At 37.4% G+C, this 27,827-nt stretch overlaps 1 protein-coding gene across 3 annotated transcripts in view; it reads left to right on the top strand.

The window, feature by feature from the left end:
• The window catches only part of THADA (THADA armadillo repeat containing), a 152,378-nt gene that overhangs the window by 37,420 nt on the left and 87,131 nt on the right, over positions 1 to 27,827 (top strand). For 2 of the 3 annotated variants that reach the window (XM_058020033.1, XM_058020032.1), the window contains exons 27-29: positions 13,320 to 13,409; positions 14,777 to 14,908; positions 27,516 to 27,684. In XM_058020033.1, coding sequence (XP_057876016.1) covers positions 13,320 to 13,409; positions 14,777 to 14,908; positions 27,516 to 27,684 — 391 coding nt within the window. Of the gene's footprint in view, positions 1 to 13,319; positions 13,410 to 14,776; positions 14,909 to 20,402; positions 20,462 to 27,515; positions 27,685 to 27,827 lie in introns of those variants that run through there. The other variant, XM_058020034.1, reaches the window with a different exon arrangement.

The following is a 27,827-nucleotide window of genomic DNA, read 5'->3' as shown; positions in this document are numbered from 1 at the left end:
TGTTCTGTTTACATTAAGGGACAGTCTGTCCAAAGACCAACTCTCCCATTAGCACCCTGCCTAGGTTTCCTAATCTAGGCTTCAGATTAGGAGGTTAAATCTGTCATTTTTGTGTCAGCAGGGAGTTAAGTTATTACTGGGCATCTTTATAGAAGAGAATTGACTTTCTGACTGATTTCTCAAAAAGAGTTCCTATAATAGTGATAGAATTGGGGTGGTTTTTGTAGACTTCTTCTGAAAGAAGCTTTGCTGGAACATGAAGTATTGATGCATCTTTTAAATTTTAGCATAGATGAAAAGGATGATGAGTTGGAAAATTAATATGTGAAAAAATAACAGCTGTGTGCAGTCTTGCAAGTAGAAGAGAGAGGAGTTATGTGAAGGTTCTTTACAGTGATCCGTGTAACTATCCATTTGGAGCATTTTCTTCTAGGGAAAATAAAGTTAGAACTCTTCTCTGGCTTTTCTCTTTCTGAGAAAGACTGTATCAAAACTTCTAATGCTGCTGCAAGTGTGTATGATGGTGTATGGGTGTGTATTTGGCTAAATGATGTTCTGAATTTAAGAGAATTTACATTTGTAAAATGGCCCAGTTAGCACTTTCTTACAGAGGGTTTAGTTTAGATTTCATATACTTGATTTGTCAATACAACTTTCTTAAATGCTATGATAATTTAAAGTCTACAAGACTTGGAGTGAAATTCTAGCCATATAAATTCAAAGAACTGAGGAAGATTGGATAGAAGTCTTTGTGTTGTGCCTGTTGATATTTGGTTACAGGAAGTGTGTTCTGCACAGACACATCATGGTGTGCTTTCGAGAAAATACCCCCCTTTTCTGAGCCCTTCACAGCACAGGTGTTTGTGTTGGTGCCCTCAGACACTTACATTGCTGTGCCTCCTGCATCCTGGCTTGCCTGGCTAAGGCGGGACCAGCTGTGAGCTGTCCCCCAGCCCCACTGGTGTTCAGCACTTGAGCTGTGCCCTGGGATCTGCCCTCCACCCAGGCAGTGACTCAGGAGGGGGTCCCAGCTTCCAGGCACATCCTCCCTCTGCCTGCTCTGGTGTCACAGATTGACATCAATTGCAAGAGAGCTGAAAGAACAGCTTGTTCCAGTGCCCCTGCCATGGAAAGGGACACCTTCCACTAGACCAGATTGCTCCAAGCCCTATCCAACCTGGCCTTGAACACTTTGAGGGACAGGACATCCATAAATTCTCTGGGCAACCTGTTCCAGTGCTTCACAGTGAAGAATTTATTCCTAATACCTGATCTAATCCTGCCTTCTGTCACTGTAAAGCCATTCTCTCTTGTCCTATCCCTACACACCCTTACAAAAAGTTCCTTGGCAGCTCTCTTGGAGACACCACTCTGAGGGGCCCATTGAAGACCCGAGTACTGTGCTTGGTTTAATGTGAATTGATTGAATGGTACTTTGGACAGCAAGGAGTTCTGTAGGCTAATGATTTTTTTGATTAAATAACCACTTCTTTTTTCTCGTGCAGTCAATTTGCAATGTAGATTTGCTTATTCCATGCACTTTTGAAGAAGCTGGAGTATAGTGTGTGCTTCATAGTTCTGTTTCTTTCATGGTCATTTCTTTTTTATCTTAGTGTTGCTACAGATTGCAAATAATCTAAAGTAGATTTTTGTTGTAGGTGATTGTAGTTTTCAGTGTCACATAAAAAATTAGGATGTCTTGATTTGAAGCTATATGTGTATTATGATAGTTAATGCAGACCTGAAAATGAAAATAACTTACATGTGCAGTTAACTGAAATTAATTTTGAAATGAAATTTCTCATCATAGAGGAATTATTTTCTGTCCAAAGGAGTTCCAGTAATAATAATGATACTTTCACATATATGTATATGTATTTATATATGTATATGTCAAATATCTTTTTGGTCTGTAGTACAATGCCAATTTACTGCTTGTTAGTCATCAGATATTTGATGAGACTCTTCTTATCAAATCCTTGGTATTTCAGACTTTTTTTTTTTTTTTTTTAATTTCCTCCTCCCCCCATCCCAAAGGATAAGCATGATCAGGAATTGCCTTTGAGGCCTTTGTCATTTGACTTAGAACAAGTTTCAGTCTTTATGGTAATAAAAAAGGATCATCCTAGTTTATCTGAAAATGAACTTTTTTGATTTGGGATACAAATGTTGCAGAGTCCTTAGGAAGAGTGGCCAATGGCCTCAGGTATAGGCTGGGATTAAAAGAAAGAGTGTGGAATGGGAGAATTCCCTCTGCTTCTCACCTTTGGTGGAGGAGGTTTCAAGAAGGAAAAGCTTCAACTGTTTAAGTAAAAGCCAGAGTTCTAAGCAAGGCTGAGATGGTACTGTGCAATCTGATGATTTTTACATTTCAAAACTGGTGTGTGTATATGTATATATTTTTGCATTTTGGGAGGAGGGAAGCTCCTGTGTATTTATAGTGTAGTGAAGGGATAATGCATATGCTGGAAAATATTTTATTGTCAGCGCAGATTTTCTGTGTAGTTAATACTCATGCTGCCTGGAATTTGAGTATGAATGCTGCCATGTTTGCTGCCGTGTTGGTTTTGATCTGTTTGTAAAGAAAGAAAACTTTTTTTGCCATCTACATTGCCTTTATTTTAATTTATAGCTTGTCAATAGATGTCAATGACTTCAAACTCTGGAAGGGGGAAACTTACCTTTTGAATTACAATAAGAGGAAAACAATGTGGATGTTAACAGGTTATGAAGATGCCCTGCATGACTGCCCTCTGCTTTCCTTGTTTTTATTGCAAGTTGAGTGTTCAGCAGTGGTTGCTCAGTAAGTGGTTGCTCGCACACTTGAAGGTCACAGAGTGAAATCAAATTAACTTCTAAAACCACTTAAATTGGTCTATTTTTTGTTTTTTCTTTAATGTTAAGACTTTTAAGACCATAAAGAATCACATTTAATGCTGTGAAAAGTTAGAGGAAAACACTAAAAAGTGAATGTTCTTATGCAAACCTCTCTTTTCATAACATTATCCCTAAATTAAATGATTCTGGTATTAGCTTCCTTTTCTCTAAGCTTCTTTTGAGTTGTAGCTTCAAAAACATAGGCTACATTGTATGTACATGATTCCTGTTACAGATCCCACTCCTGGCAGGCTAACACTTCCAGTATTTCTAACATAGCACCTGAAAAGTCTGTCTGACATCAAGGATGTTTTGTCAGCCTTAACAGCAAACTTGTTAGACATTTTCAGTGGATTGTGCTAAGCTCTTCAGGACTTCTGGGATGGGTCAGTGTTGCTCACAGAGGAGTGGCCAGTCCTGTTTTGGGATAAGCCAAAAGAAACATGGGTGCTACTAACGTGGTCAGGCTATAGTGGCACATCAGAGTGGTAAAAGGGGATAGCTCTTAGGTGGGTGTCCTGAGGGAATGCTCACAGCGACTCCAGCCCTTAAACGCTTGGTGCCAACTTGGAGACATGCCAGTGGCAGAATTCCCATGTGCCAGCTGAGGTCCAGCTCCATGTGAGGGATGGTGACCAGGGCTGCGGCTCCAGGAAGGCTGAGCCTCTTGTGCTGGCTCCAGCAGGGATGAGTTCCATTCACAGGACTGGCCTCACTGAGCTCTGGCCTGTGTGCTGAGCAGGGCTTGGGATTGCTGAGCTTGGATCCCATTAGCGATTCCCTAGTGGATTTTCTCTGGCAGCCTTGGCCTGTTGCAGCTCTCCAGTTGAAATACTGTGTCACTGACAGTGAGGTTTTGTGAGGTGACTGAGCCATTTCAGTGCCTCTGGTGCTTTTCTTCTGGCTCCTTCTTTTTCACTTTTTGCTGCTTGTTACTTCCGTGGCACCTCAGTTGTTCTGGTGAATGCTTTCAAAGTAGTTATTAAGGATTTGTTGCAGTACATTGCCTTGTGAGGGGGTTGTTTTTGTTAAGGAAAAAAAACCCCTTGCCTTTCTGTGTGCCAAAAATAGACCACATTTATTTTGTTCAACTTTTTGTTTTTAATACTCCATCTCTCCTTTTTTATTGACTTTGACAGATTTAGAAGACTTAATCTTAGAAGTGTCTCAAGAAAACATGCAAAAGTTCAGGCTGACTCAGATAACCGTTATGGCTTTTGCTGATTAATAGTTCAGTAACAATATGCTTGTTTAAACATTATTTTGAACAGGCTCCCTAAGTGCCTTTATAGCAAGAATAATGATGATAAGGTACTATTAACTTGTAAGTTGAAGGTAAAATTTATGAAAGTTTTGTGCAGAAACAGAAACAAACTGAAAACAAGCTCCTAAACAAATCTGTTTCCCTCTGTGTTATTTGCTTAATTACTCTGTTTGTTTTGCAGGGCTAAACTAAAACCCTAAAATCCTCTGTAGCAGAAAATAGGGATTTTTCTTCTCAAGGCTGAAGAAACTCTTGTCTGTATGATTTCTGCTGGTTTTAGGAACACAGTGTGTGTCTTTGTCTTTTTGATAAAGTACCTAAAATCTACAGAACCATTTTTAGTTCAAGATCTTACCTTGTCTATACAGAGTCAGAAAAGCAATAACCTACATAAATCCCAGTCACATTTCTGGGGCCTAAAACACAGTTAAATCATTGCTTTAAATCAGTGCAAGCATGTATCTCTGGGAATATCTTCATAACATCCTGTCTTAAGTCAGGCCCAGAAAATAGAAAGATGAATGTGGTAAAATTAGCTGAATTAGTTTACCCAAAGTGAAACATCCTTAAACTATATATGCTGGCCCAAGGTAACTCCAGTTCATTCATTTGTTTTAAATGAACTAGGGGCATAATGTTAATGTTTGTTTCTAACAAGTGAATGAAATTCATTCCATAAAACAAAAATTAGTGTAAACTAGCCACATGAGTAGGTAATTTCATTTCTCCTGTAGTGATAAAAGTTTTAATTAGTGTGAATGGTGGTAATTATTCTATTTTGATCTGTGCACATTATATATATGTCCCTTATTCATTAACTATGCTAAGTAAAAAGCAGCTACTCCTCACAAAATACTGCCAGAGAGAGAAAGTGTGGATTATTGGAGCTGAAATTTACAATGCTAAGTTTGTGGTAAGAGATTAAAGATAACAGTGTTAGAGACAGTGGTTGAACAGAATTCTTGGAAACTTTCTAGATGCATATATGCATATCTCTTAAATTTAGTTGCATCTTTTTGTGTACATACATTTTTATGGACATACATGCACAGTTCAATATCCTAAAAAAAGTTTGTTAGAAGTAATTATATGTAAAATAATTCACCTCAGTTTTAGATACAGTTTTATATACATGCATATATATATATATATATATGAAGATACTTTTGTCTATGTGTATCAAAGTTGAGTGGTGATTAATGTGTTGCTGTAGGTACCAGGTTGTATCTGTGATGTTGGGTTGAAGTGCTGGTCCCCTGTTTTTATTCTGAGCCCATTGTATGCATGCTTCTTTATCTAGCATCACAGCAAAAGTGCTCTTGTCAAAGTGCTCTTCACAAGTTACTTTATTGAACTGTGTGTTGCATAATTATTCCTCTTAAGTCACACTTTTCCTGAATTTTTTTTTTGTTCTATGCAGGTGCTCTTTCCATACCTGATCACACAAAGAGTGTAATAAATAGCAAAACAAGAGGTATAAAGAAACTTGTGCTTAAGAGATCAAAGCAAACCAGACCATGCAGTCCTTTAGAAATCTTGGCTAGGTCCCTTGTAAATAAAAGTGCCTCTAAAGCAGAAGGTATTTACCTGCTATATTTATACAGGTTTTGATTGGCAGTTCAGTTATTAAGCTCATAAAAACAGAGCAGTATAAACTAGTACAAATGTTTATTCTAGCACTTCTATCTGAAGGAAAATGAAAACCAAGATATAGTGGCACATTCTTAGTTCCTTTTAAGTATTTATTTTAGGTCTCTGTAGCATAAAAGAATGTTTTTTCAAGTCAGTGAACTTAAACTATTTTGCTTACTGTTCTGGGATTTAAGTGTTTTCTACTTACTAACAAAACAAATGTTAGATTTATTGAAGGTACAGAGTCACCACATCTTTATTAAAGGTCCCCACATGTTTATGATGATGCTTCTTTCCCCTTCATAGTGTTTTCCATTTCATGGGGGTAGAAATGAAATCTGAATTCTTTTTTCTAACTGATTTGATGAGGTTACACAAAAGTTGTGCCTTTTTGTCACAGAAGAGGTGTCCTGTGTCATGCTAGGTCTAGAAAAACAAGTATGCAATAATCTTCTGTATCCTTGCTCTTGGGCTTATTAGCCAATGCATTACACCAGTTTTTTGTGGTTTTTTTTTAAAGTTGGTTTTTCCAGGCTTCATTGTGGCCTCCCACAAAATTACATGGCCATTTTGCCTTCTGAGGCAGCCCTAAAATTCTCTTTTGCGTGTGAAATGTTTTATTGAAAGCAGTTTGTCATGAGTCCTGAAACAGTATGTGATTTCAGGAATTTAATTCTGAGGTATATTCTTTAAACAAAATTATCTGAGGCAAATTAAAATTTGTGTATAATCTCTATTTCTAAAGGAACTTGCCTGCTCCTATTGTCTGTCTGAGTAAAAATAGTGATGGTTCTCTAGTGGTCATCCAGAGGGACTGTTAATCAAGATATTTCATAAATATGTACTACTTCTGAAATAAAATTTTAAGTGATTATTTTTATTCCTACATTTCTCTTATTGTACAATGTGGCAAAAATAATAGTTTGTGCTGAATTAAAGCCAAGTTACTAACTTAGTCTTGAAGACTTAATAAAAAATGAGAATTTTGTTCTGAGCAGGATCTATTCTTTACTGCACTTGCAGTGGCTTGTGATGGCCAGCAAATGTAGGAAGACAAGAAAAACATTGATCTTTTAAGAAGGCAGTGTTAAAACCATGGTGGCAGAGTGGGAAGTGGCTAAGTGGAACCATACAAACTGTAAAGGGATCTCTTTGTCCTGTGTCCTGGATTCCCATTGAGAGTGTGACTGCTAGCAACACTACATCAGGTCAGTGGTGTCTTTGGATGAGTTAAAACCTCTGGAGTTTCAAAAACATTTCATAACTGTTCTGAGTAAGACTGCTTCATTCCCCTGCACAATTTAAAACTTCCAGGCTATGATTTGTGACTATTGGTCCTTTCTGTAGTCTCTGCAGCTACTGCAAGAAGATTATTAGCTCTCTACTCTTTGATTCCTTCAAGTGGTAGTAGGCTGCTGTTACAACTACCCTGGACCTCCTCTTTGTTCAACAGAGCAAACCTGGCTCCTTCAGCTTCTTACTGGGCATGTTCTGTAGGCCATGTCCATCTGGGCAGCTCTTTGCTGGACCCTCTCTTGTGTGTTCTGATCTCTTCCAGACTTGGCAACCAGAATGTGATGGGGATTCCATGTGCAGCCTCACTGATCTGCTCCTGCTTTTGTTCTAATGAACACATTCCCATGTGTGGTTTGCCCTGTGAGCAGTGAGGATGTGCCCTTGGCATCCACTCTAACCCATATATTTTTTCTCTTGGGACTGTTGGTTTCTGATCCATTTTTCACCTTGTGCTGATGCTCAGGATTATTCATCCCAGATGCAAAGTGTGTCGTTTTGTGAATTGTTCTCCTTACTACCACTTTTGAATACTTTCAAGTGTTATATATTTGCCTTTGTAGTTATATAATATTATGCTGTTTTGCTGTGTTCTAAAATAAAAGATAGCATTACCCTTGGTGTCAAATATAGTAAATTCTCTTGAGTTTTGCTTCCCCTGTAGTTAAAACCTTTCTGTTTTCTGTACCTTTATTGCTGTTACTCGTCCTGTCATGGCATGCAGATGATTGTCATATAATTTAGTCCTATTAAAGGAGCAAAAAATTAATGTAATTCTTAAAGCATATCGGAAATTAGTGTCGGTCTTCACCATAACCTCAGCATAAATCAATCTGCCATACATTTTTTCTTGGTGTTTTCTATGTAGTTATAAAAGAAAAGGTTTCCCATTTATTTTGAGTTTATGTTTCTGAAATCTATCTTTCTTAGTATGGAAATAGGTTTCTATATTTTGAGACAGCATCCAGCTGTTTAATAAGTGATAAAGGTCAGGGAAAGAACACAAATGTTAAAATGGGCAACTAAAACCTAGTCTAGTCAGGTTAGCCTAGTTAAGTTGCATTGTGGGATTTTTTCATAATTCAGCAATGTCAGAAGTAGCAAATGTGTAGAACGTATATTGTTTACATAAATCTGTCATTTTGAATGGCAGTTTGCCAAAGTGTGTCCTGGTTTTCAAGTTCTTTCAGCAGCAGTTGTTCTTGCAGTGCCAGGAGTATGTTTGGTTCTGTTTCTGCACTACTGCTCTTTAACATAAAGGATCATCTGACATGGGGTTAATGATTCCAGTGTAAGGATTGTTACTACACAAGTAGGTTTTACAGGAGACAATTAAAAGTATTTCTGTAATTTCATCAAAACTATATTCTTGGTCCTGATCCAAGTGTGCCTTGTCTATATTTTGTTCACATTCCAGTTGTATTTTTTATTTTTAAATGTAGTATTTTTTCCCCTGTAAAATATGACCATGTATTTGTCAGCTGACATGAGATGTTAGCAATATTTGTGTTTCAAAAAGAACACCAGAAGCCTTTGCTGCCCTCAGAAGATTGTCTCTAAATCTCACCTACCTGTGCTATACTCAAATATGAACATGTTTGCTGATGTTCTTTTACGTGTCAGTTACTAAAAACAGCCCACAAGGTTAGAAAGCTTCATTCTTCTGAAAAATAAATGAAAGAACAGAAGCAGGTACTCTCTGACACGTCACAGTAAAATGATATGTATGCCCCAGTGTCACAGCAGAATTTTAATCTCCTGGAGTGTTCTCTTAAGTGTACAGCACAGTTTTAAAAAGAACACTGCAACATCCATGGTTTTATTCTTAAATGTATTTTTAAAATGCAATTAAATAATCCATCGACTTGTTATGTATAAAGGTGGAATTTTGTTAGAAAGGCATTAATTAAATAAACATAGATGTCAACCCTAGAGTTCTGTAGCATCAGGTTGCTGCTGAGGCAAACACAATGTTTAATCTCTGGAGATGTCAATTTCTAGAAGCATTTATGAATTGGTTCTAGAAGTTTGGTGTTATTGACATCTCCACAAGCACAGCATGTGAAAACTTTAAAGCTCGTGATTTTTGGTTTAATTTAAGCCTCTCCAGGTTCAGTTCTGAAAAGTGATAAAGCCAAAGAACTGGTGCTAAATGAATGGAAGAACTGCTGACACTCAAGAGTATAATAAGGGCTTCTGAGTTGGGTTATTTCAGTGGAAGTAGAACCAGTTTTTGCCTCTTTTCTGAAGAAGCGTTATCAACACGCTAAACTGTGTATCATGCTTAATCCAAACCTTCCCTGAAGTCTTACAGACTTACAGTCTGCTTTGAGTTTTCTTTTTTTTTTTTAATTTTTACCTCTAGGACTAGTTGGTTTTCTGTAACTTAGCTGTGATTCAGTTGTTTTCCAAGTGTTTATTGCTAGCTGTTAAATTCTGTCCTTCCTATCATCACATGCCTTCAAAGTAACTTCTTGCCAGTTGATGGGACATCTATATTTGGTGAAAGATTTTTCTCCCCCCCCAGTTTTGCCTGCTGCAGAATCTATTTAGGAGGAAGAGTTTGACTCAAGGGTACACAGACAAGTGTTAGGAGTGGTGGGTGTAGCCTGATTCTGTATTACATGGTACAGAAGAAACTTCTGTATAACTGTTTCTTGTTAATGGAACATCTTTTCAGGTAGGGAGAACTGAATGAAAATGGCAAAGAAACTATTGTATGTCTCTCTAAATAAACATTATTTTTTCAGTCAGTCTTCTGAGTGTTAAACCATGACTGCTGTGTCTAGCCATCAAAAGGAAATCTTTTGTGAATGGGTTGTACTCTGTCATCTGGCTTTTGTGCAGAATTGCTTGCATGAAAAAAACATTATATTGTTAAACTGGAAACTCTGTGAGAGGTAAATACTGCATCTTCTTAAGTACTGCAGTATCCTGCATGTATACAGTTATTCAAATTATTTTTGCAAGTGAATTTAATGGGATGTAAGTGCTTCCATTAGTTTCTCTCTCAGCCTTTCTACATTAAGCATAATTTTAATTGTGTACTTGAATGACATTTTACATTTGGGAAGAGGGATTTTATTGTAAGCATCATCGGCCCATTGATAACTTTTCTGTCTCATTACTCTACTTCCTCTCTGTGTTAATAACCTTCCACCAGTTCAGTTTTTGAGTCTCAGCAATCCTGTTTGAAATTCTGGATTGTGAAATTGTGCTTCTTAGAGTTACTAAAAGGAAAAAAGAAAATACTATTATTGAGTCTGTGGTTGAACGTACTGTTGAAGATGATCTCTGAAGCAATATAAAAATAGTTCCAGGTGGACATGGGGTAAAATAGTAGTATCTTAAGGCTCTTCTCAGTTACTTCTCTTATAAACACATTTTAGGGGGAGTAGATGTAAAATCTTGTGATCTGCACAATGTTTGGTTTAAGATTTTAATTATGGTAGCTCTGTTGCCAAAAATCTGTGTTTGAACTATGGCAGTGACTAATAGGAAGGTAGTTATCTGTATTTTTAATTTCAACTTACTGTTCCCTGTCAGATCTGTCATAGAGTAGGAAGAACAAGTTTGTTTCATGAAGACTGTTGGCAGTGGCTTTTGGGTTGTTTTAGTCCACGTTTACTTGATATGTTCTTTTATAGCTATGTCAGGGATTTGTCTTCTTTTAAAGATAGGTTCACAGGGAATAAGCTATCCCTAACTCACATTGTGTGCATATGTACATGCATGCATGCAAGTGATAGATTCATGGGACATATCTCATGTTTTTGTTTTTTAAAGGAGTATGTTTTTTGTGGAAATTAATATAAAATATGTGGCTTAGTGTCATGAGCAGTTTTGAAGAGCACAACCATTATACTTTTTGTTGTTCCAGTCTCAATTACACTACACAAATAGTTGTGTGTACATTTTTCCAGGAGCAAAAAGCATGGTCAGCATTAAAAAGTGAAACAACTGAATTCCTGTGTTCCATACTGTCTAGCTGTTTTGCTTCCTGCTTATTCCCAGTTGTGCATCTCCTTGCCTTGACATCCCCAAGCAGTGGATTCACACTTAAATTAATGCCTTGTATTTTGAGCACACTTTTTAATTTTGCAGCACTTCTGATAAAGTGTAGTGTTTCTTGTTTCCCCTCTGAACTAGAGGCCCTTTTACAGTCTGCTCAGACAGTTATGTCTCCTTTTTTCTGAAAATGCTTGCGGACATCTTCTCTGCAGATACTGCCTGTCAGTGGTTTTGATTAGGCTGCCTTCTATCAATAAACTCTGGAGCAGTAAAGCAAGTAGGAGGTTATGTAGGTTATGTAAGTTACCCACTTCAGTAGTTACAATTTTCTTTTCCTGTCAAAAAGATTTATGAAACCATGCTAATTGCAAAGAATTTTGAGGCTTTGTCAAGATATTCAGTTCCATTATTTAATATTGATTCAAATGTGGCTGCTGAATTTTTAATACGTTAAAAATGAACCTGGTTAAAAGTGAGGTGCTACTTGGATGTAGTCTTCTCTTAAATATTTCAGCAGTGGCCATCCATTCCATAGGAAACTTGACCCAAATTCTGCTTTTGCTTTTTGCACTCTGTAGCACAAGAGATGAAGAGGTCACAGCATTTTTGGGTAGGACCTTTTCTTTTTAAATACTGAGTTCTTAATGTTTTACATAGGGAAATTCAGTAGGATGGGCTGTTTGACCTGATAGATCTTAGGTTTTATGCTGTCTCTGGCTTTGCATCTTCAGTTTGCTACTTACTTTATGTGCAAAGAAATTGAAGTAGTTTTGAGGACACTGTTAGAAAAAATTGCATAGGTGTTTTCTGCTTAAATAACCAGTTATTATCAATATTGATGTCTTTAAACTGTTCTCATTAGCCTTCAATTAAATAAAATACATGGAAACATTAAAACTGAATTAATATAAGCTGAAATCTTTGTAGCTATGACAGCTACTGCAGATTCCTTCCTTTTAGTTCTAGCAATTCACTATATTGTATATATATCCACAGAATTTTTCTTAAGTGCCTTGGGAAAGTTTCCTGTCCCTCTTTGAACATTTGTTTCCACCTAACAGTCTGGTTTTGCTGTGTTTATTCTGTGGCCTGTGGCTAAGGCATGTTATGTTAGCTGAGTGCTGGAAGGAGCTGTGCTGATGTTTGCCATGTGCTCGTTTACTCGTGCATGATTTTTTTTTTGTCTGCTTATTTTTATGCACATTCAGTCTTGCCATCTCATTGTGTTATTTTTCCAAACCTCGATCTGTCTGCTTATTGGAAGCTTTGCATTGGAGTCATGCTAACATGGAACATTTATCTTGGTTGATCTTGTGGCAAGCAAACTCTGCAGTTGGCTTTGTTTTTCTAAATGATGGCCTTTCGTTTATTTATTTTTAAAGGAAGTCTTTTTAATCTGCATACCATCTATGTCTAATTAGAGCTTCCCCCACAGTAACATTCAAGTGGTTCTTGCTTGGATGATGCTGAGTGGTTTCACATAAACCATGAAGCCATCTGATGAAAAGATTGTAAAACAAATACAGAAGATTTTTACTTACATCTTTTTAGCTTGGATTGGTTTGCTGTTGTTGCAGCTTTACTGTGCCACCTTAGTGGTTCTGGCTAGGGATGAGTTCCTGAGGTGTTTGTACGTTGCTCTGTTTTGAACATGCTTGCTCCATCTAAGGAAGCAGAAGTGGCCTGCAGTGTCACTAATGCCATGTGCTGGAAGCAGCAGTGTGGAAAGAGGGCTAATGGAAGCTCAGACTCTTCTGATACTGCATTTGACAAATCTTCCATGAATTACTTCTATGAGGTGCTTTTTAGTATCATCGAGTTATCTGTTAGTACATGTCTACTAAGTGTATTCTGTTAGCTATTTAGGACATGAGCCATGCTGAAGCAAGTGTCATCTTCTCTTGTTCAACCAGAATATTGTTAAAATACTGTCAGAATTTAAGCTGTTGTATCTTTTTCTTTTTGGTGTGGTCAAGGGGCTAAGATCCCTTTTTCCCAATTTAGCTGACAAAGTGTCAGTGAGCACACGTAGAGACAGTCACTTAACTTGTGTAAACTGCACTCTTGTCACTATTTTTCATGAAAACATTATGCCTTTTTTGTGAGTTCATTGTGTGTGCGTGGTTCTTCTGCCTCTCCAGCTTCACTGTAGCATCAGAAATACAACAAATAAGCTGATATTTTGAGTGGAATTAATTACTGTGGAATGTTAATTATGACTCTTCTTCATTCGTTTCTGCAGAATGACGGGAAGGGAGTTTTTCTCTCGGTTTCCAAGCCTTTATCCTTTCCTTCTCAAGCAGTTAGAGGTTGTAACCAGCACTTTGAACAGGTAAGATGATGTCTGAGAAAACTTTGAGATACAAAGTGAAGTGAAAAGGTTAAACTGATTTGTGTCACGCACACACACCCTAGTGCCATTGTATGCATCAGTACTTCTTGAAATGATACAGTTCTAATGTTTTTGCTAAGACTTTTTTCTTTTAACTTTGGCACATTGCATGAAGTCTCTGAAGATTGAAGTATTGTTGGCTAATTAAGAGTTTCTGTGTTCTTAGGATCAGATGTTAAGGAACTTCTGTTTTTCAGGGAAAAAGAGCCCGGGTATTTGAGTGTCTCACATTTAACAATGATGCTTCCCAGCATGTTTAAGTGATATGGGGTCATAGGCCTCAAGTAACACCACATGAACACTTTCCAGCCTGTGGCACACTGACTCTGGGGAAGGTCCTTGATCTTGTTTTAAGACTCCACAAATGGTGGCTGAGAGCTACAATTTGATCAATGCAGATGATACCATTTGGGATGACGCTGTTACCTCCAGGTTCACGAACTTGTAAAGTAAACCAGTGCTGGCTTTGTTTTTTCTTGAAATGCTATGATATAAACTGTGGAAATTGAGCAGCTGATTTATGGGTGAGGTTCAGCTGACTGTTTAATGGGCCTAGGAAGCAGAAGTTTTGCCAGTCATTCCATGTTTTGCAGTCTCTGCTCTAGGAAAAGAGCTTGTGTATTTTCTGCACAGCAATCCACTCTACCTGACTTTACAAAAGGTGACAGTGTCATCAATGCAAATTTTGGGAAGTTTTTCAGTTGAAAAAGATTGAAAACTGCTGTCTGAAGTGTTGGTCATGAATGCTTTTTCAACGTGGATTAAGACTTGTATCTTATTATTAGTTGTTAAATAAATCAAAAAGTATTGATTTTAACTTGGTTTTCCGATTGTTTATACTATATGAATAGTAGACCCTTGGTGTCAATGACAAGAGCTATTCTTCAGTCAAACATGTTATTTACTAAACCCACATTTCCTTTCAAACTGATAAAAGTACTTTTTTAAACCACCTTTTTGTAACTCAGATCTTTGTTTCCTGGTTCATAGGAAAACCTTATCTGCAGGTTTTTAATAGTCTTTAGAAATGAAGGCAGCTCACCACATTTGGGAATAAAGGAGGCTTGGAATAATGTGGGAAAGTGAAGGCAGTACAGCCATGAGTGTCTTCATTAGAGGAGTCCTCTGCAGAAGAACTGGATGCCATATTTGATCCCAGCAGGGTTTGCACTCCCATGCAATGATCAGCCTAGGATAACTCCTTGAACCAGAGATGCAGAAGCCTCTTTTGTGGGAAAGAGGCTCAAGTCTAGTGTGAAGGAGGATGCTTTTTTTTCACCAAATGCTTCTTACACCTTTTCATTTAGTGAAACTGAAGAGTTGAAAATCCATCCAAGCCTGTTTCTTTTGCTCTTAATCCTGGGAAGACTGTATCCATCTCCAATGGATGGCTCTCACTCAGCTCTCAGCATAGCACCTTTTGTCCCCTTTATTATAAGGTAAGGTGATTTTGTAGTGCTTTCTTATGTGATGCGAGTTCTTTCTTTAATCTTCAGATTTTTTTAAATAAAACGCCTTTTTTAAGTTTCTCTTCAGTTTTAGTCCTTAAATGAAAAATGGTATTCATTGGTTGTACTTTCCTGTGTATCTGCAAATGCTGTATGGCCTCACTGCTGCCCCTGAGAGGGTAGATTAAAACTGGTGAGTTTGACAGATTTTAGCAGTGCAAGATTTGCTATACAAGCTTCTGATGGTTTTTTCCAGTCCTGCAGAATGATTGATTGTAACACATAAATGTAATGTCTAATATGTAGGTTTGTAGATGTGTGTATGTATGTCTTTCCATATCCACCCATGAATATACTTAGATAGATAAATATAGGGATCTGTCCTTTATCTAATGTGTTTCTAAGATGACTTTTCAAATATTAATACAGTGTAACTTTCATTTATATGGTGGTTACAAGAAGATATTCAGCAGACATTTTGCTACTCTGTATGACTCCTGTTTGGGATTAGGAGCCTCATAACAGAGTCAGAGCTGTGGTGGGTAGGAGGAAATGAGCATCACCAGTATTTGAGAGCAAGTCCTGCTAACTGTGTGAAGGCTTCAGTGCAGTAGGGTGAGAAACTTACATGCTTAATCTTGCTCATCTAGTAGTGAAACAAGACAAGGTTGTTATCATAAGATATTTCAATTTTTTAAACTACTTTTGGACAGAAAATAGCATCTCTGTCTGTTTCGTTTTCACATCAGAGGTGATGTATCTGTTGCCTTTTATAATTTGTCATGAATTTTCAAGAAAAAAATGCCAATAACCATTTTTTCTGAAAGGAAAAAACCTGCAGTAGCAGTTTTTAAATACACTGTATTTAACAATAAAATGTGTTTGGCTTTCTGCTGTATCTGAATCCGAAATGCTCTTTCAGGAAAAATTATTAATTAAATTATTAAAATTATTAATTTTAATAATTTAAAATTATTTGTTACATCAGTAATTGGCTCTGTTTTGATGCCTTTATTAATGCAATGGAGAATGCTTGTTTGTGGTTTTTTTTTAATGCAATCTTTCAGCATAATTTTAGTTATTGCTAATAGATTACCTTTTGATAAGCTTTTGGTTGCAACTTTTTAGTTTTGTCTTTGTTTCTGTTATGACCGCTACTTTTTGCAAGGTACATACACCAGCCAAATAACTTTTCACAGTAACCTAGCTTATTGTTTTGAGGTTATTTACATTCATTCAGAAGATGGGGGGGAGAATCCCAATAAAATCTTTAGGCTAAGAACCTGGAATATTTAAGAGACCTGTACTGTGGGACCTACTTTCCTTTAAATGTGTTCCTAAAGAGGAATGATGTGGCAGGTAAAGATGCTGTATTCTGGATTTCCTTTCCATTGATTTTGGTAGTAAATGCTGGGGATGCAGGTGTAAAACTAGCATAAAATTACTACGTATTTGTGACAAAAAGTTGTAGATGGGTGTACAGATGTACGTTTTCTGTCTTGTTACTTAGCATAAGTGTTGAAATTTTTATGGTTGCCCAGGGACAATACCAAGGATTCTGCAGAGGTGAATGTATGTATGATACAGCTCAGTGTGTTGTTACTGTCTATATTTCTGTCTGCAGTTTTTACACCCTTGTTCTTTGGATATTGTGTTTTCAGTTCATTTTGACTGCATTTGATTTATCTTGGTAAAACAAATAAGTTGCTGTTTTCCCTTCTATTTCCTTTTCTATTTTTCATTATGTTGTAGCAGATGAACAAAAATAAAATTGTTTCTTATTCATTTGGTTGTTCTTCAGAAGGTGGTAATGAAGTAGCCTATTAGAGAGGATCAAAGAGAAGGTCTGGTGCCAAGGGCCCTGTGTACCAATTCATTAAATTGGGTATATAAACTGTCTCTTTGAATTTCTCAGTGCAATGTTGTGTTCTATAGCATCTGCATATACATATAACTACATGGTAGTCCAATGCAATGATAACACGTAATTGCCATGCCATACCATGCCTCACCATGAGGTTTTTGTTGAGGATGGTGTACCAGTGTCAGGGCGGGATGCAGCCATGTGGTGAGGAGACAGGAAAGGTGAGTGTGACCCATATGAGTTCCTAATACCCATTCCAGGGCTGAGCCTGCAGGGAAGCAACATCCACTTGTTGCACTGAGAAGATGAACAGAATATTGCTTGCAGGCAAGCAGTTCTGTGAGCAAAACTGGGTTGAGCAGAAGGAATTCAAGTTGGGCTTTTGAAGAGTTTTCCTTAAGCTCGAGTGGAATTTTCCATCTGGTGGGAGTAGAGCTGTGGTTGCTCTGACCGTGCCGAGATGAATTGCACAATGTGAGCAGGATTAAATGCTGCAAGGACAAATCTCAATCTCTGGCACATAGTTGTTACTCCCTGTTGAACTAGGGCATTTGATTACCTATCTGCAGTTTTATTAAGCTATTTTTCCCCCTGCAGATGTTTTATTTGGAAGGGAACACTTTGATTCACAACTTACTGCCTCACTTTTTATTTTTTTTTAAGAGCTAGATAGGTCTGTTTTAATGGTTACTTTCTAAGATGAAAGAATGTACAGCATGTTTTTGATTAACAAGGGAGGTAATCGGGAGGTAATGTTTTAAGTATGAAACAAAAACATAACCTCCCTTTTGCCTCCCTCTCCCTTTTTCAAAGAACTGTAATCTCTTCAGAATGATCTAGAATTGAGTTACCTTATGTCCTCTCGTACCATGGCACTGACAGAGTGTTTGTTTATTGTTAAATGTTCTGGGCCAAATGCTCTGAAGGAGTAAAATGGGTATTGCTTTATTAACTTTAATACTTTTTCACTAATTGAAAAAAAATTGAATAGTTACCTTCTGTTTAAGAGAGTGACTTCGTAATCTTTTAGAAAGTTTTATAAAAATTAGCTTTAAAACTTAAAACAGTGTAAGGTTTTAAAACCTTATTGGATGCATGTGCCTTGGCTTCTGCTTGACAAAACTTAATTCTTCATGAAATTTCCTTTTTAGAAGTTCAGCAAATAGATTTCAAAGCAGTGCTGCTTCTAGGTGTGTTATGTTGCAAGAAATGTGAACATCTTCCCATGAAATTAACAGTTATGAAATAGTCACCGTTTTCATGGGCAGAATTTTGTAATCTGTAATGCATCTTCATGGAGAATGGAGGAGCGAAATTCCCAAGTGCCCTGATGCTGTTTCCAGTCAGAGACCTGGGTTGATGGCAGAGGGAAGCACCTTACAGCTGTCCTCTTTCCCTTTCTGCCCTTCTCCATCCACCACTCTGGACTGATGGGGTTTTGGTTTTGTGCTTAAGAGCTTGTCATTGATGTGCAAGGATGATCACTGTGACTGGCAGGTAATGATGGACACTAAGATGCAAGGAAAATAAAACTGTATGTGGTGAGGAAAAAGTTTCTGTGGGATGGAGCATTGTCATTTTTTAATTAAAAAAATAAAACCTGTAGCCATTCATAACAGAATGTTTAGGGAAGGAAACAGAAAATTCTTATCACCTATGAGTTTATAAATAGATTGATCTGGGTTTAGTTTGGCTTCCTAGCAAGCAGAGCAGCTGACCATGAATTCTGAGGCTCTCTCTGAGTTTCAGTTGTGTCTTACTATTTCATAAATGTGAGAGAGCTCACTCCTTAAGGAAAAGAACTCAGATGTAGTAGTATTAATATTTCAAAAGGAAGTGTGAATTTGAATTTTTACCAGTCAGTTATGTTACTTGCATATACGTTGCTCATTTGAGAAAGTTACTCTTTGTTGACTTGTGTTAATAAGTTTGATTGCTCTGTATTGTGTTTGATTATGTGAAATTATATCCAGTCTGTCAGGTGACTGGTTCTGTTCCACTGTAGCCCTGTGACAAAGTCTGTATGGGCTACATAGGAAGAGAAGCTCAAGAAACAGGCCATTGGTGAATTTCTAGTAACCAGATATCCTCAATTTGTTTGAGAAGAGCTTGGTGGAAATAATTCATGTATATATATTTTATAAGCTGAAATTGCTGTTTGTGTAAGTTTAAATGGAGATTTGCTGGTGTTTGTTTTGTTTCACACATGTGCATTTATGTGTGTGGGTTTGGTATATCATCCTGAATCTGCCTTGAAAGCAGCCATGTGATTTTCTGTAGGCTGAGCACTGGTATCTTTTGGTAAGTGGCCAAACAAGGTAGATGACTGTGCTGAGTGTACTTCCTCTGCCTTTCTCCTCTTTTCCCTGTATTTTAGTGTGGCATGGCAGCGCTAGAAGAATTAATATTAAAACATCCCTGGTTTCAGCTGTCATTTCTGTAAGACTGGGAATCTTACCAGGGGTCTGACAAGGAAAGAGCTTTTGTGGGAATGTCTTTTCATAATAGATTAAAATATCCAACAAGCTGTGTGCTGCAGCCTTGTTGTATTACAATAGCTCCTTTTGATTACAGTTGTTTATGAAAGCATCTCCCTGGCTTCCCTTTTCAATTGCACATCTTCTCAGTCTTTGGTCTCTGGTTTTTTAATTTGTTTTGGAATTTTTTTAGTTCCTATTGTTTGTTTAGTATAAGTGCTCAGCATTATAACTGTTTGCAAATACTGCATTATATGGAATCCCTGTGAGGCTGGGAGCAGGCTCTGACTCCCTGGAATGCCCTGTCCTCCTTGAGGAAGCTCATGAGGCTGGCCAGTCATTGCAAGATGAAGACAGATCACCCCTTTTATTATGGGCAAGGTTCCCAAAACATGGGCTGGTCTAGACATTTGGAAAAAAGAAGCAGTGTGCACTCCTAAAGCATACATTGTCTTTTAGATTTTTATTATCTTTTATCTCTTGCTTGACATCTAAAGTGGAAATTTTGCATAGCTGGAGGAGAAGGAGGGAATGACAGGAATTAATTTCCCCACTGAGCTTATCACTAATGAATTGGGACTGTCTTGGAAGTCTCCCATTTCTAGTTAGTCTATTCTCTGTGCAGTCCTGATTGCATAGTGATTAATACTGATCTCTAAAAATATTTATGGGTCACTGTAAATATTTATTAATAAGAAGAGTTTCAGTCCTTTTAATCCTTTTAGCAATTTTAAATAAATTGTAAACAGGCTGTATTTTTTTCCAATTTGATTAAGTTAAAATTGTAATGCTAGGGAAGAATGCAAAGGTCTTGATTGGCAGTAGGCTTGCTCAAGACCTTCTGAGCTACTAAAACTCTTTATTAATCTTGTACATTCTTTACAGTATTCCTGTCTTTCCTCTGGAACTGTAGACAGATGTGTCATATCCAAGTGATGTTGATGGGAAAGAACAACCCTTAGGTATTTGTTGTTAATTTTTTATTCCAGTTTTCACTGTTTTCATCAGTCATTGGCAGATTATTGTCTGAAGCAGTTTAGGAAATATGCACAAATTGCAGGGAGCTGTCAGATTCATGGGAAATAAAGGGTGACACTTAGCAGAAAGGCATTCATGAGTACTGAGAGTAATTCTCTTTTTCCAGTGTTGCAGACTCCTGAAGAGGACCAGTGGCTGGGATCCTGGGTTAAAATGTGATGTATGTTGAATTTGTTGTATGCTTACTTGAAACATGATCCTGTAAAAATATGATTGGTGAAGTAATTTTATTATTCATTTATATTCTTAAAATTAACCAGCAAGTACTCTAGTGGTCAAGATAAGTATCCAAAAAATAACATTTAGCTTATTCTGGAAAAGTATTTGCATGAAGAAATATGAAAATAGAGAGAAATAATACATTGACTATCCAGACAATGATAGGAGAACTAAGTATAATGATATTTTAGAAAGGCAATATTCTTTAAAAAGAACAGTCTGAGTTTTAGAAGAGTCAATACTGGGAAGGGTTTTTAGTAATGGGCTAGATACTTTTGGTGGGATGGCTGAAAGGGAAGTGTCTTTGAGAACCCAGATCTTTTGGATGTTTTCACGGGTCTGATGATATGTTTTTTAAATTGCTCATGTTGCAGTTTTGCTTACAGTCATCTGAAGCTTTGAAAATCATTGCAAGGTGCTGAGACTTGATTTTCCATTCAACTTCCCTTTCACTGAGTTCAAAATAATGACAGAGTTGTTAAGACAGAAAGTAGTCTTTGTTTTGGTTTTTTCCCAACTGTTTGGATAGTAAGTGGTGTGTTTTTCTTTCTGTTATTCTGCAGTTGTGAAACATCATGGTAACTATTCACAAATTAACAAAGTAGAAGTATGATTGTGAATGAAATTGTCTTTTACATGACCTTGCATTAAGAGCAGTTGTTTTTTTCTCTAGAGTGCTGTGAACCAAAATGGAGGCTCTACCCTCATGTAACTTCAGTGGTAGCTAAATAAACCTAGAGGCTTCCTACCTAGACAAACTCTTTGAGATTTCTTGATGGGATTTCAAGAACAGATGCCATTTAAATTGCGTCAGCATGTTCCATAGGAAATCTCCATTTGACAAGAACATATTTCTGCTTCTCTGAAGTTTATACACAGCATTAGTAATAGTTTTCATAGACTCAGATGTGAGGGATCCTAGGTGTTTTGGCTTGCTAAACCACAACAATTCAAGTTTCTGATGTTGATTCAGCTTGGTATCAGTTGGCCACTTGTTTACGTTAACCTGGACCTTGGTGACAAGAAGAGAGAAATGTGTATAATTTTTCCTTAGAAAGGCCTTGGAAACATATGGAGAAACAGCTCCTGGCAGAGCTTGTGGACAGCTTTCACAAATAAGAGCCTGTGTACTTTGCCTACATACCTTCTGCAGTATTTATGGCTACTCTGCTTCATTAAGTGCTTGTGGAAAATACTGCCCTTACAAAAACATAGGGTTTTATCTTAATTGCCCAAGTTGGAAGAATAAAATACTTTACACAGTGTATAAAGAGACTAGAAGTTTGGGCAACCATTAACTTCACTTTAAAGGAAATAGATAAGAATTTAGAGGATTAGTACTGCATAAATAATGTGAAATTGAATTTGGCTTGTTTCTGTCCATGGTTTTTGTTCAAACACTTTCTGAGCTATATGTATGTGTTGATTGTAGATCTAAAACCTCCAGCAAACTGCTGGTAGTTCTGTAATATTTTCCTACTCTTCAGGTAAATAATGAGAAGTTATATCATTAAGTCTCAGGTTTTTCTGTTTTGGCTTTTTTTTTTTTTTTTTTTAAATCTTAATCTTAGATTAAAGAACAAAACAACAAAACAGGCCAAATACAATACAGGTTTCCACAGAGAAGTAAGTTTTTAAAATTAAATGCTATGGAGACTTTAATTGCTAAGAAACATGAAAAAACAAAATGGAAAATGGTTGCATTTCCTTAAAAAAAACCCATAAACCTAAGAAAATCAATAAATGAACCAAAGAAGCTGTAGGTAACATGTGTAGTAAATTATCATTGGTATTGCAGAAACCTTACTCTCCCAGTAAGAAATAGGTAGTGTCCTGCTGATTGATCTACAGGAAGAAGTCCAAGTTGCTTAATTGTGTGGAAGCATGAGTGTTGCTTTTCATTCTATTTTTGGACCTCACTTAGCTTGGAAGCCTGTCACACTGCATTTGAAGTTACTAAAGGTATTCCTTTAGGAGGTAATTTGAAAGGGAAAAAATGAACTGGTGTATAATCATGAGGAATGCATACAATGCTCTTGAATCTTAATAACCAACTCCTTGTAATAGGAGCTGAATCTGTTGCTAAATACTTTTCTCTGAGCTTTGACCAACATCCATGTTTTCCCCGCTCTAATTTCTTGGTTTTAATTCTTGCTTTAGAACTGATGACATAACTGAGACTGTATAGCTGTGTCATGGAGGAAAGACCAAATCTCCTTCTTGTACTATCTACCCTGTCCATACAGAATCAGACAGAAGATTTACCACAATTTTTTCTTAGTATGCATTTGTTAGGACCTTGTGGCACAGCTAGCTGTGAGGATTCAAAGAGTACCATGTATGTGATTTTTGTTTATTTATATATTTCAATCACTTTTATCTTTGAAAAGCCCTGGTGCCTGTTAAAAGGCTTTAACTTGCAGGCAGAGGTGATTAGTTTGAATTGCAAAGCCTCTCCTGCCTCGTGCTGGACTCTTCTTCCAAGCTCTTTGTGATTGGTAGGATACTTGCTTTGACTTAGAAGCTCAGAGGCCCCTTCTGCAGAACACTGACTGTTTTCATTAATTAGCAATGACTTTGTTAGTAATGCACAGATGGGGTGACAACAGCCAGTAAAACCTGGAAATAGACATTCTTCTCCCTGTTAGTCCTTCTCACAACTGTAGGAGTTTAGTATAATGAACATATTCTCAGCAACAAGTGTAATTTTCCAAATTAATTCTACTCATTTGTTTCTGTGACCTTTATCTAAAAGGTAATCCTTATTTGCATTGTTAATTTGGGTAATATGAAGTCTGTTACTGAAAAAGGATGGAAAATAAGGACATAGGAAACACCTGCAGTTTTGTTTTTTCTTTGCTTTTTTTTTTTTTCCAGAAGAAGCTTAAGATATTATTATTTACAGCTAGTGTTCTGTTGTTTGCAGCCAGAGTAATAAATTAGATACTTTGATGTGTGCAGAGGAGTATGGAATCTTTGTGCCTTATGAGAGCTGGTCATAAATCACATCCGTTGGGAGGGTGGTTCAGGATCTGAGTGGTGGAGCTGGAACGGAGCACTGGAAATGCATTGAATTGAATCTACGGTTACACGGAGCGAAACCTCCTCAGATTTATTGACTTTTTGTTCTTGATCACGGACTGTTTCAAGTAAACATGTTTACATCCAGTTCCTCATGCACATGCACCTAGATAAACAGTACTGAGTTCAAGGTGAAATACTACAGTTGTTAATAGCTCTCAGGATTGAATAGAAGTATATCACATGAGGATTTTGCAAGTTCCGTTCTTGTTGCTGCCTTGAAGTGTAATAAAATTTGGCTGACATAATGTATGTTTTTACATATGACAACATTTTAGATAATTCCTAGATTTTGAAGTTGACTTACATCAAACCTGCATGTGAAAGTAGTGTCACAGAGTTGAAGCATTTCCCCTCCACCACCCCCAAGCACCTTTCAAATCCAAGGAGATGGAGCAGTTTTAAATGCAGCTTTGCACACACATCCATGCTGTCCAAATGGGTGCAAGGCTCCATTGCTGGTGTTTCCTGCATAGAGGATGAGCCTACAGCAGAATTGCATTGTGCTGTTGCCAGGTGAAGCGCAGAGTCTGGATGGTGAAGTGTTTGGAGTGTCAGGAGGTCCCTTTTCTGCCAGTACCCCCACAAGACAACTGCTGTCACATAAATGAGACTCATCTCAGGGATGGCAGTGTGCTAAACTGCTGCAGGAGGAGTAACCTGAATGGTTTCATAGCCTTAAAATGTTTCTGAAGCTGCTGGGTTTTGCTGCAGATAGAAACTAAGTTACTGTGATTACCAGAATTGTGCAATAATATTTCTTGATGCAGTTTGTGAAATTGCTTCCCGTAATGGTTGCTAAATTCAAGATAAAATTTTTTAACAACACAGGTAATAGACTCAGTGTTAAAGTGTATGGTTTAGAGCTTGAAATAACAATGAGCAAAAAATTGCTGGATTTGGTTGGAATGTTATTTTCATGTTGCTTAGTTGTTTTATTTGCATTCAGTCTTTCTATCCCTTTTTGAGAATTGATCCTGTTTAGTTTTATTCACAGGTGAGAGGTTAAATGTAAGTGGGATCCAGTAAATATCAAAACTCTCTGTTTTAGGGTGCTGCTAGAGGATGGAAAAACTAGTGCAGGTTTTGACATTCTCCTGGCAAACTTCTTGCATGATTCAGGAATGAAGCCAAGTGCCTTCAAAACATGAGATGTACACCTAAGTGCCTTCAGGGTATGCAGAAGTTCAGGGATAGGTCACTGGTGGTGACTTGGCATGACATCTGGCTTATGCATGTGAAATGAGGAGTAGGTTTGAAATATTATCAGTGCTATTTCTTGCTGGGGGATGGGGATTGAAAACAATTGATTTTCTTTGAGTGTTAGATGTTTAAACAAATCTTTTCAATAAATGAGAAGAAACAGTAGGAATTTTAACCCCTGTCAGATTTGGGAAGCTATTTGTTGATGTGAAATACCTTCCATGTGTTCCCATTTACGTTCCTATAAAGCGGATGCTTTATTGTTCCTAAACTTTTGTGATGCTTTTGTTCCTTAGTACAGACTTCATGGGCCTGCTGTTCTCAGGGCTCCCACTAAGGAGTGAGTCCCTGCGCCCTGGAGTGTGAGAAGTGTGCATGAGTGGGCAGCAGCTGTGTAGGACAGGGCCAGGCTGGGGGCTGGCTTGCCCTTTGGGCAGGTAGGACTGTGGCATTGCATTTCCCTCAGGCACAGAAGGTTGCAGAGCCGGGTCCATGGCATCCTGGGGGAGCTCTCCATGACTATGACTGGGCACCTGTGTGGCTGCTCTGCAGGAGGACTTCAGACAGCTGAGAAAATTTTGCCTGTAACATGAAACTGTTTTCTTCTTTCTAAATATACAGCAGTCATTTCTATTTTCATTATAAATTTGATAAAATAATAGAGTGGAACAAAATTTGGCATATAAAATACTATATCTCCATATATGTATGTGCATGTATTGTAAGTCTTTGATGTTTTTACAAGACAAAAAAGTTAAAGACAACAAACATCTGATTAACTGCATGGAGCTAACAGTTTAAGTCAAATTCATAATACATTTCAATGTGATTAGTAAGTCACCTAAACATCCAGAAAGAAAATGAATGAATGAATGAGTTTATTAAAAATATGTAGTAATTCATTGCATTGTGTTTGAGGAAAAAAACTCCTCTTGAAGCATGTAGTGTTAGAAAGTACCCTTGCACAAGTTAGAGGAAAGCCTGGAATTTTACCCATTTTCCACTCCTCCTGTGAAAACATGACAGATTCCTTGGGATCTGTAAAAGGTCATAAACAAAATTAAGAAAATGTGTTTCAGCAGTGCTGAAAGAATGGTTGCAAATAATCTCTGCTTAGGTTTCAGTTTACTGTGGAGTAGAATTAAAACATTTGTTATTAAGAAAAAGGAAGTTGTTTCAGGAACAGCCAAACTGAATTTCTTCTTGCACCTTGTCAATATAGGATTGAAGCTTATCCCTGTGGCAGAACTTCTGATTGGTACTGTTCTCCTTTAGCATCTTCTTGTGAAGGATAGCAAGTCTGTGAAAAGGAAATGTAAAGATGGTCTTTGTAAAAATCATGATAGAACATCCAACCATGTTTTCAAGGCTGAAAATTGCTTTAAAAATCTGTGGTTCTGGGGGTAGTTCCTCTGTCTAGATCCTCTGAAGGAGATCTGTGGCTTTCAGGCATGCCATGGCATAATGTATCTATTTCAGTTAAGACTATTTAGTTTCTTAGTCTTCAAAACCCTATCAGTTTGGTTGCTTGTTCAAGATGGAACCTGTTCTCTGTATTTCTTTCATGTGAACTAAAGTAAACTACTACTTTGAGTATTGATTTAAATTTGATACAGATACTTGAAAATTTAGACTATCTTTTAATTTCTTTTAATTTTTAAATATGTGGGTGTGACACTGCAGAGTTTTTTGGATTTGTTTTTTTCAGCAAAAAACAAAATCATTTTGGCAGGGGATAATCTCATGTACCTGGGATTGTGTAAGCTGAAAAGACATAGGAAGCAATTGAGGAAAGGGATGAGAGTATTGGAGTAGGGAAGGCGATCTCTCAAGTCATCACAATCATCTAGGAGGTAGCAGAGCCTTACTTCAGCCTTACTGCATTTTCCATCACCTATGACATTTGGCCTTTCATGTCTGAACCCTATAGGTAGTTTTCTCTGTGTGGCTCAGTTGTACCTGCAATACCAAAATTGACACATGCTGGCTTTGGAAGACTTAGTCTAACCTACTTAGCTAATTAAGGACTCCTACTCATGTCAATTCAGTATACGTGGTACTAAAGTAGAATATGACTGGTTAATGTGTTACTGTTACTCATTCTCCATGTATTTTCATAAATCTACAGCTAGTCACCAAAACCTTAATAGCACTAAAGATAAAGGATTCTTCTTGGCATTTGCTTTATATAGAGTCTTGCATCTTAGCAGTTAATTTTAAATAAAAAGTGGGGGTTTTTTAAATACTAATTATAAATAATGGGAAATTATTTTATAATTTTATTTAATGTCTAATAATGAGACTTCTATTTCTGCCTTTAAATGTATTCTGAAAACCAGTGGGACATTTGGCTCAAAGTTCAGTAGGCACCATGTTGTGTTCTCATGGAAACGTCTGATTAACTACATGGAGCTAACAGTTTAAGCCAAACTCATAATACACTTGAATGTGATTAGTAACATAAACATCCAGAAAGAAAAGGAAATAATTGCATTATTTCCTTTTTGTTTTCTTTTATGTAAACACCAGAACTTGTGAGTGACAACAAATCCTCTGGTGTAGCTCTGGTGTGACTTACCTTTCACTATGGCAAGACTGTATATTGAATTTGTGAGAAATATGTTTTGGTTTCTTTGCCCTGTCCTTTGTCCTGTTGTGGGCAGCCTGGTGGCTTGCTGGATGGCCCGTGCCCATGGGGTGTGTGTGGTTTCTGCAGGTGTGGGCACAGCCCCGTGTTCCGCTGCCGGGAGATGTCGGGCCGGGCCCTGGTTCCCTTCCTTGTGGCCACTGAGGTTCCGCACACGGCGCTGGCCCTGCTGCGCGGGCTCCCGGACTCTGCTGCTCCTGGCATGAGGCAGAACGCTGTTCATGGAACCCTGCTGCAAGTAAGCTTGTTTTGCATTCATTTGCTTTTGTTTTGGGAGGGTTTTTCATCTTTTTTTTTTTTTACTGTTGGGGTTTTAAAAAAAGTTTTTGGTCATACTTGACAGCCAGATAACATACCATGAGTTGTGCTTAACATTCACAC

The sequence above is a fragment of the Melospiza georgiana genome, chromosome 3 (genome assembly GCF_028018845.1).
Source record: "Melospiza georgiana isolate bMelGeo1 chromosome 3, bMelGeo1.pri, whole genome shotgun sequence".
NCBI classification, from domain to species: domain Eukaryota; kingdom Metazoa; phylum Chordata; class Aves; order Passeriformes; family Passerellidae; genus Melospiza; species Melospiza georgiana.
Note: the sequence above shows the minus strand (reverse complement) of the source record. Positions and strands in the feature narration are given on the sequence as shown.